Source organism: Eschscholzia californica, unplaced genomic scaffold, assembly GCF_041429995.1.
Source record: "Eschscholzia californica isolate CP2 unplaced genomic scaffold, dmEscCali1.0.p SCAF_5, whole genome shotgun sequence".
Classification (NCBI taxonomy): Eukaryota; Viridiplantae; Streptophyta; class Magnoliopsida; order Ranunculales; family Papaveraceae; genus Eschscholzia; species Eschscholzia californica.
In genome coordinates this window covers 941,061-950,849 of record NW_028238472.1, presented here as the reverse complement: position 1 = coordinate 950,849, position 9,789 = coordinate 941,061, and the positions used below count along the sequence as shown (strand labels likewise).

General features: G+C 35.8%; 2 protein-coding genes and 1 non-coding gene across 3 annotated transcripts; 1 reads left to right on the top strand and 2 right to left on the bottom strand.

Annotated features, from left to right (window-relative positions):
* The first annotated feature begins 564 nt into the window (after nucleotides 1-564).
* LOC147535977 (uncharacterized) lies at nucleotides 565-3,558 on the top strand. The gene is made up of 4 exons (XM_086641065.1): nucleotides 565-923; nucleotides 1,007-1,043; nucleotides 1,213-2,909; nucleotides 3,038-3,558. Exons 1-4 carry the CDS (start codon nucleotides 894-896, stop codon nucleotides 3,272-3,274), a joined length of 2,001 nt encoding a protein of 666 aa, XP_086497191.1. The 5' UTR covers nucleotides 565-893; the 3' UTR covers nucleotides 3,275-3,558.
* Nucleotides 3,559-4,025: 467 nt separating this feature from the next.
* TRNAS-UGA (transfer RNA serine (anticodon UGA)) lies at nucleotides 4,026-4,107 on the bottom strand. The gene has a single exon. It is a non-coding gene; the product is annotated as a tRNA-Ser (tRNA).
* A 1,240-nt stretch (nucleotides 4,108-5,347) lies between these two features.
* Nucleotides 5,348-6,791, bottom strand: LOC147535975 (uncharacterized). The gene has a single exon (XM_086643340.1). It carries the CDS (start codon nucleotides 6,444-6,446, stop codon nucleotides 5,967-5,969), a length of 480 nt encoding a protein of 159 aa, XP_086499466.1. The 5' UTR covers nucleotides 6,447-6,791; the 3' UTR covers nucleotides 5,348-5,966.
* Nucleotides 6,792-9,789: the final 2,998 nt, after the last annotated feature.

Here is a 9,789-nt window from a genome sequence, read left to right as displayed (position 1 = left end):
GTTTTACTTTTGATTTAAATGAACCAAAGGACAATATGGTCATTTCTTCAAAAGAGGTAATTCATTTCTCTAATATTCTTTTTTTACTTCCTTTCACTTAAACTGGAGAAACCTGACCTACAAAAGACTTCGACATGAAATAAGTTTGAGTACGTACTTATAACTCCGACTCTGAGATTTAGAGTGATTATAAGGCCCATGACACGAAAATTGATGGCAGTCTTTAACTAGCGTGACATAGCTCAATGATAACTAAGACAACCAGGTCGAGGCCAGCCTGGCCTGACCAGATTAATACCACTAGTCTTGGTTAACAAAGGTGGTAACACCTACAAAAAGCCCGCCCTGGCCCAAAAATGAGTTCATGAAAAAGAGAGCGAGAGTAGTGGTGCTTATTGATTGGGTCGAGGCATCCCGAAAATGAACGAGTAAGTCCGGACTTCAACTTGGGCCTACCACGCTCGGGTTGAAATAGTGTCTGGTTGGACTAACCCGTTTAACTTTAAATCCGAGTCTGGTCTAGGACTAGGCCTCCGAGGATCAACCTTTGGGCCTGGATGGGTCGGACCTGGTCCACCGTGCTAGGTTGGGTTGGGCCACTAGGTCTATCAGTAAGTTTTTTAGGGTAGCAACAACTACAAAAAGCCCGGCCCTGGCCCAAAAATGAGTCTATAGAAAAGAGAGAGAGATCATGCAGTAGAATGCTCTGACAAACAATTAAGCAAGAACTAAAATCTGTTACGTATTTGATCAGTGTGATGAATTGGTTACTGAAACTACCCTAAACTTCTGAATTCCCTGAAAATCTTTTCCCCCTATTTAATCTTGTACTCTGTTCTTCAATCTTTTCTCGTTCACTTGCTACTGAACTTTCATGGGGTTTATGATTTTGCATGCTTGATTCTCTCATTTTCTTTATCTGGGTATTTAACTAAGTAACTCTTCTTTGATTTTCAGATTCTGGGTAGGTTAATTTTCTGACTAATTTTGTATGATTTTCACGCAGGATTCTGAATCTTCCATTGTTTATCGATTCAAACAAGGTACTACTTCTTCCCTCTTTTCCCCCATTTCTTCTTAAACCCTAGAATACTTAGATAGTTTAGTCTTCCATTTCTTGTTTTTGATTCATTGTCTTCTGTTTTCTTGGATTTCCATGTTTACTTTGGATTTTGGAACTTGGGTTATGGATTCTGCATTTGGGGGTTTTAGGTATTATTGAGAATAGAGTTGCAGAGATAATGGCATGTAAGGCATTAGAGGATGGTATGGAAACCCTAGAACAAGAAAATAAAAATAAGTACGAAACCCATATTGATAAGTTGAAGCAAAACCGTAGATCATTTGAAGATTTTATTTGGGATGAGGAATCTGTGAACATTCTTAAAGAACTTGCCTGTAAGAAATTAGGTATAATTTTCAAGAAAGCTATTAAGAAACTTGAAGAATTGGGTCATAGTGAGGAACTTGCTATTAGAGCTCTTTTAGTGTCTACTTCCCTTAACTATGACGCGAAAGACTTGGTAACGAATATCGTTGAAAATAGTTTGAAATATATGAAGAAGACACCAACAACTGGTGTATATTCGTATCGGAGAGTTCCTCTTGACAATTTAGAGCAACTAGAGATGTGTGTTTTGGATGAGTTGGTTTCTCTAATTTGGACATTTCATCCATCTATGAGCGAAGCAGAAGCAACTTGGCATTTGCTACTCTGTGATTTCAAGTATACTCGTGCCCTAAACAACATATGTGATGAGAAACTGAGTGCTAGATCACCTTTATCTATACAACTTCAGTCGAAATTGGATAATTTTAAGTCCCAAGTCCAAAACCGAAATGAAATATATACTTTTCATTGTTCAACATCTGGTAAACAAGTAGTGGATCAAACCGGGCCTCTTATTGTCGGGGAGTTAACTCGAGATCGAGACTGTGGTATTCATATTCGACCCATACCCGAGTCGTTCAATCCCGAAGAAGAAGTAGCCTCAGTGAGTGGTAGAGATTACAATAAGGGTATCTCGAAAAGCAATACTGTTATCAGACAGAAGTCTATTCAAGTTAAGATTATCGGACCTCATGGGTCTAATGTGGTGAGCAGCAAACAAGCCTATAACTTGAATAAGATGCTGGATAAGAAGTTGAGTTCGGGCTCGGACCCATTTGAGTTGAGTTTAAAGGATGCTCCATTAATGATCAAAACTATGGGGGTTAATGTATCTCAAGCTCATCAAACCCTTTGGAACTCTGCGACTCCTCCATCTGCTAATCAGAAACCCATCAGTGCTCCATCTGGATCATACGTGGGCAGTACTGGACGTGCTTCAAAGCCCGGTAGTTCTAGCAATGGACCTGCTTCAAAGCCCCTTTGTTCTAGCAACAGACATGTCTCAAAGTTCACTAATTCTAGTTCTAGCGAAGTAGATGCCAATATCCAAAGCACAACAGATTGGACCAATGAAAAGGTAATGGAGATTGCAGACAAACTTAGACTAATTACCAAAGCTGAAGATGAGACATTGAGGCAAGGAAAAGAAGAAACTTTACGAGAACAGAAAGAAAAGCAATTAAAGAAGGTAAAGTTCATAAACAAAACGATTCTTGGACTCAATAATGATTTGGAGGAGTATGGTGATGAGTTGGAAATGATCAATAAAAGAATTCAGACTCTCACAAAGAACAATAGAGAGTTGAACGAAATGATAGTAGAAGCTAGACTTGAAGCTGCAGGATCTGTTGCAAACTCTGTGGAAGCGTCTAAAGGGGAAATGCAAAATCGGGAGAGGATTGAGTCAGCAGAGAAGGAGAAAATCCAAATCCGAAAGGCGCTCATTGCTTTGGGAGATAGGCGAAATCATCTCGAAGACAAAATAGATGACACTAAATACGTTCGTTGTTTCGTGGAGGTAAAGCTTTTCCTTTTTCTATATATGTATATATTTATATTTATGTGTGTGTGTGTGTGTGTTTGTGTGTGTTTCTTAACTGCAAATTCTATAAGAAATTGATTCTCATTATGAGGCAAAGACTACAGGTTGAGCGAAAACTAGAGATGGAGATTTCAGCAAAGTTACAGGAAGAGTTGATGAAACTGACAGCCAAAGAAAACAAGATGAAAGAAGACCGTATCGAGAAGCTTAGGAATGAAACTATTATGATGAGATTGAAGGACTCCCCTGAAGAAGTAGCTGCTCTAGGGAAAAGCATTGACGGAAAGTTTTGGAATAGCTCGAAAGGTGGAAAGAAGAAGGCGAAACAACCGAGAAAATGAAGGAGTGCCCACTGCCCATCTTTCAGGTCTCCTATCGAGTGACGTATATACTTGCTCGTTTTCGCTCTTAGATTACTGTTTTACCCTTTACTTATAATCTCCAAAACTCTTTTAGTTGGGTAAAATTTGAAAAATGGTGGTTGAGAGTATTGAGACTCACTTTGGGATTTTGGTTTGTTTCTTAGAACAATTTTTTATTGTCTTTGTTGGAAGTTTGTGTTTTGAGTAATTGAGAACCATTTGGGGAGATTTTAAATAATTTAGAGAATTGTTTAGTTGTTAAATGGTTTTGTTTAGGTTAATTTGAGTTTAGTTTTGGTTTGGTTTGTTCTTATATCATGGAAATGGCTTCTTTTCAATAATGTTTGATATTTTTTCCAAATCAATTTTTATGTCATTGAAGCTTGTTTTGTGTTAGTCGCACATGTTGGTTGTGGGAGGAGGTTGTAGTCACATTTAGGTATGAATAGCAATTTCACCTCTTGAGCTAGTTTTTGGGTGAAAGATATCGATAACTAAAACCGCCATTGGTATCGTGCTTAGGTTTCCGAAAGCCTTTCAGCCTTTCAGGTCCTATCGTAGAGGAGAAAGATAGTCTTCCAAGTCTTAATATGCGAAGGGAAAACTTTCCTGTCAATATTAGTCTTGTAGGTCTTAACATGTGACAAGGAAGATTGTAGATGTTAACCTCACATTAATTGACATGTGGGAGAGCGAAAAACTCCCCAATAAATAAAAAGAAAAAGGAAATCGTCGACAGCAGGGTTCGAACCTGCGCGGGCGAAGCCCAACAGATTTCAAGTCTGTCTCCTTAACCACTCGGACATATCGACTTCTGTGCCATACATTCCCTACAACTAGTGTTCTTTATATAAACTAATGAACATTTTTTCTGAATATGAACAATTTTATTAGTAATTTTGACTTTTCCATGAAAACATAAATGTCAAGGTTTGACAGATTAGTGTTTGCAACAACAAAAAAAAAGGTTTGACAGATTAGTGTAAACATAGAAAAGAAAAACGCCCGTGCTTTGTTATAGGACGAGGGTATAACCTATATTCGACGGACACAAATAATTTTATAATTTCAATCTTTAGAGATAAATTTAGGAGATACAATCTCAATAATTGAAAATATTGGGGAGATATAATATCAATCCATAAATTTGAGAGGTGTAATCTTAGCCTTTAAAGAAGATGATATATTTTAGAAAAGATATTACGACGAAATTTGCCTCTAAAATTTACACGAGTTTTTTTTCAAAATGTGATTTTGTCTGAATTTCGTGTGATTCTTGGATCGAAGAAATTTCTCCCTGAAATTCATTGATTGGAAAGTCATTTTATATGAATCGTCTGAATTTCTTGTCATTTCGAGATGAACGAAATTTCTCTCCAAAATTACATGAGTTTTCTACTACATAATATAGATAAGCCATCAATAGGTTAATAAATGTGATAAATAACAACCCAAAGCCAACTTAACACTGAAGCCCAACTAAACTATAACTATACCTTTAATAATCTAAATCAACTAAACCATAATTATACCTTTAATAATATAAATCATGAATTCCACTTTCAGAAATTGAGCCTTGGAATTCTGAAGTTTATGTTAACACTATCGACCACTAGAGCAACCAAATATTGACTGTGAAAGAAGGGTGTAGAGGTTACTCATGTAGGGTTAAGTTTGTGATTATCAACCTCTAGCCCGACATGTTAAGTTAGTGATCATCAAACTCTAATTCTAGAGTTTATGTCAACATTATCGACTACGGGGACAACCAAATATTGAATGTGAAAGAAGGGTGTAGAGGTTACCCATGTACGGTTAAGTTTGTGATTATCAACCTCTAGCTCGACATGTTAAGTTTGTGATCATCAAACTCTAGTCCCACTTATAAGTCCATTCCTAATCCGAAGATATTCTTTTCCAATTTTATCTAATTTGTCGATTATTTTTTGCCTTCTCATGAACCATAATCAAAATCTTTCCAAAGGATACCAATTCTGTGATGTGTTTCATATCAATTGATCATCATCAGCATAATCTCCACACATACAAAAATTCATTAATAGATATCATCTTATTTTATTTAAATTTTAAAAACAAGCTAATACATCTTAAAAACCCATTAATACACCAAGGGGAGGAAACCCTAGACCAAAATCCATCCATATCCTCCCCTTTTTAATTTCATCTTCTTCTTCTTACTTTAATTACAGAACCATAAACCCTAATTAATACAAGGACACAAGATTAAAATTATAATACATACCCACTGAAAAACATTACAAATTCAACCCAAATTTCTTTCCTTCATTTAGAATCATACCCAAACCCTAATTCTTCATCCCCAAATTTCCTTCCTTCAGAATCATACCCAAAGCCTAATTCTTCTTCTTCATCACCCCAAAATCCCCAACTTTCCCATTCTAAACGAAATGAAAAAAATCCCCAAATTTCTTTCCTTCATTTAGAAGGATACCAAACCCTAATTCTTCATCTTCATCCCTTCCACCCAATTCAAATTTTACATACATAAGTTACATAAACAATAAGAAAATCAACCCAGAATTTCAAATCTTCATTTCCGTTTAAAAAAATCACGGAAATTTAAGATCTTGAAATTAAATACCTGATTAAGGTATAAAATCTTTGATTGATTTTGAAATTTTATACGAAATCAATCAATTCGAAGAAGACGTCTTAGATCTTTAGTAGCAGAATCATCAACAATAGCTAAACCTAACTCTTGTTTTCTAGTTGAGAAAAACGTCGGTAATGGAAGAGAACTAGGAGAAGGAGATGAATAAAAAGCAGATCCAGCATAAACTTCAGATCTACATGATGATGATGATTTCAGATCAATAATCTGAATCTGATGATTTGGAAGAAGAACAGATCCTAGATCTGATTCCCCTCGTTTCAAAATCGTTACTTTACCAATCGTTGGTGTTGATTTTTTTGAGATCGATTGATCTGATTGAGGAAGTCGTTTCTTTTGTTCAGATCGAACGAAAGGTTTCTTGTGGTTGTTAGGTTTAGGGTTAGAATTAGCTGAATAATTAGTTTTCCGGCGAGGTATGACCGTCGTTGAGATTACTGGTCTTACTCTCATCCGTTCGATTAAACAATCTTGTGGTCTTAAAACTTCCGTTCCCATTCTCAACTAAATGAACAAAACCTAGAGATAGAGAGAGAAAATCAAGTTTCTAGAAGGAGAAAATGAAATCTCTATAGAGAGAGAGAGAGACAAAGAGGAAATCTAGAGAGAGAAAGAGAGTAAATGAAATCTCTAGAAAGAGAAAGAAGGAAATCTAGAGAGAGAAAGAGAGGAAATGAAAATCTCTATAGAGGTAAATCTAGAAAGAGAGGAAATGAAATCCCTATAGAGGGAATCCTAGAGAGAAATAGGAAATTTGTAGAGAGAGAGAGAGAGAAAGAGAGGAAAGGAAGATATGAGAGGATTAGGGTTTCTCTCTTTGGGTATTTATTGAAGAAATCCTTTTTCTTCTTCTTTCTATGAGAGGAAGACTTGTTGGTGATTTCTAGGAGGTTGCCTATTTCTTTGGGTTAAAGTCAAGAAGAAAGATAACGGTCATATTTGATGGCTAATAGTTCATACTTTAGTTATTTTGACATTTGAGGCCCTAACTATTTAGTGATATTTGACTTTTGCCTCCCCTTTCAAGATATGACTTGTTTACAATTCTAATTGTGTTTTTCTGTTAAATATCAGTTAAGTAGACCGTGTGTCGAAAATACGATAGATTCACTCTCCAAGTACTTTTTTGATAAAATTTTAGTGAAGTGGTGTTTGTGCTTATGACGCATGTGATCCATAACAAAAATATCTTTTTCGTGTCAACAATTCCAACACCCAAGTTGTGTTCTTCACCATCAATCACCACGCTCTTCAACCACTACTGTTACACCATCATCTTCATCTTCTCCTCCACTGACCATGACCACCGTCATCTTCCCCTCCATTTTTATTGACCACTACCATCAAGGTGATGGTGTTAGTGGTAATGGGCGAAGAAGAAGTAGAAGATGAAAATAGTGGTGATGGTGCTCGATGAAGACGCCAAAAGTGGTGGTCAGTGTAGGTGGCTCGGTGGTTGGTAAATGTGGTGGTGATTGATTTTGGTTAGAATAGTTAATTTAGCGAGGGGTATCTATGTCATAGGTTGTACGTGTTCATTGGTACAAACCCCACATTAACTAGGACATAATGGCAAAAAACACACTTGATGTGTAAACTAATAACGGAAAGATAATGGGGGAGGGTAAATTCCAAAATCAGTAAATAGTGGGGATATATGTCAAATACCCTTCAATTTTAGGCCTTAATTGTTTTGAAAACGTTAGTGCTTAACGGTTGACTATTAACGGCGTTAGTAATTTAATAAACCGCGTCAAAATTGTCCCTATCCAAGAGACTCAAATTATTGAGGTGTGTGGGCCCCACAATTGGGTAGTCGGCCCAACTTTTTTTAGTTGGCCCAACTGGACCACTTTATAATAATTTTTATGTTGAAATGTTTTCGGGAAAATGACAGAGGAACCGAAAAGTCACATAACAAACAAAACCGAAATAAAAATGAACGGTCCAGATTGAAACTTAACTCTCTCTCTCTCTCTAACGAAAAGATATAATCTAAATAGAGTGGTTTCCAAGTTCAATTTTAGTTCCGCTAGATTTTTGGTGGATGTAACACGGTTGTTTTCTTTTAATATATTTCCATAAATGTCAAGTTGGTATGGGACAATAAATCTCTTGGAACATGATGAATTTGAGTACCTTTTTTTTTTTTTTTGATGAATTTGAGTACCTGATTAATGATCAAGAATAATTCATGTATCAGATTATGTCAAGTTTTTTAAGAGTAAATTATCATGTCAGATAAGTGAATTCCATCAGTAAAACAATGCAATATCAACATTATTGTGTGGGTTATTTCCTGAAAGGACCCTTACTTTGGGACCAGTTTCCAACAAAGCCTCTTGTTTATCAAAAATATCTAGAGGATTCCTTTTTTTCAGTTACGGTTAAATGTCCGTTATTCTCTCTCTCTTCCATATATCATCACCTCTCTCTGTCACGTCATGCTTCTCGTCACCTCATCATCTTTTCTGATAGGGACGCCCGCCAGTCAAAAATTCCGGCGACCTTCATACTTCAAAAAAAAATCTCTCTCTCTCCTCCTCGCCTTTCTTCTTCGGCGAAGGTTGCCGACCATAAAATTTTCCGGTCTCAGACTTTCAAACAAACAAAAAAAAATATTTTTCTCCCCTCTCCAAACCGGAGGTCTGGTTCACCAGATTTAGAAGGTCAGTTCGCAGATCTTCTAGATCTGGTAGAAGATCTGGTGAGAGAGAGGAGAGAATTTTCTTTTTTGACAAACTTTCTCAGGAGAAGAGAGGTTAGGTGGAGAGAGAAAAAGAAAGATTTTTTTTATTTAGTATGAAGGTCGTCGGTCGTCGAAATTTTTGACCGACCGACGACCCTATCGAAGAAGATGATGAGGTGGCGAGAGATATAACATGACAGAGAGATTTGATGAGACGGAGGAGAGAGAATAACAAACATTTATCTGTAACGAAAAAAAGGAGCCTTCTAGATATTTTCGATAAAGTAGGGAGCTTCGCTGGAAGCTGGTCACAAAGTGGAGGTCTTTCGAAAAATAACCCTTATTTTGTTCTCTTTTTTCCTTTCCTATTAATATGACGAAGATATGTCTAATTTTTTTTTTTTTTTATGAAATATGAAGATATGTCTAATTAGTATCCAGGGGTTCCATATAAAAAAAGATCTGGATTTGGTCAAAAACAGCTATCATGAAATTGTTTAACAATTAATTCTTATTATATTAAAATCAAAATGTTTTATTCCTTCTTTATATAATTAACATCATATTCACGTTGAAATAGTCGACAGAATTTAGTCCCAATTGGATTTATTCTTTAATCCTTTACCTACTAGAAACTTTATTTTCCTTTTCACTATTAATATTATTGGATACATATTGGAAACATAAAAAGAAAAATAAACAAAAATTCTATGACATAGAAACTCCACGACTTTATACTCTGACTTGGCTATGGCTAAACTAGTGAAGGGTATTTTTGTCTACCCATTTTATATGCAACCCAAGAGTCTGTTGATCAAGGAATATAGATACATCATTATTATAATTACAGTCATCTATTCCTTGAAGGCGGTAAAAAGACTTCACACAAAATAAATTTTGAGACAAATTACTCAACCAAAATTATATCATGAACGTTACAGATTTAAGAGGGGATACTATCCGACCACTACAACGAGAGAAGGTAAACTCTTGTTTAAGCTTTAATTTCTCTGAAATATTTTATGCACTATTTTATTTAAATCATAGTTTCCCTTTATTATAAAGAGATACAATTATTCTCATTGTTTAAGCAATTACTTTGCCCACCTTATTAACAGAAAGGGTTGTTCTCAAAATGAGGAAAAGAGTGAA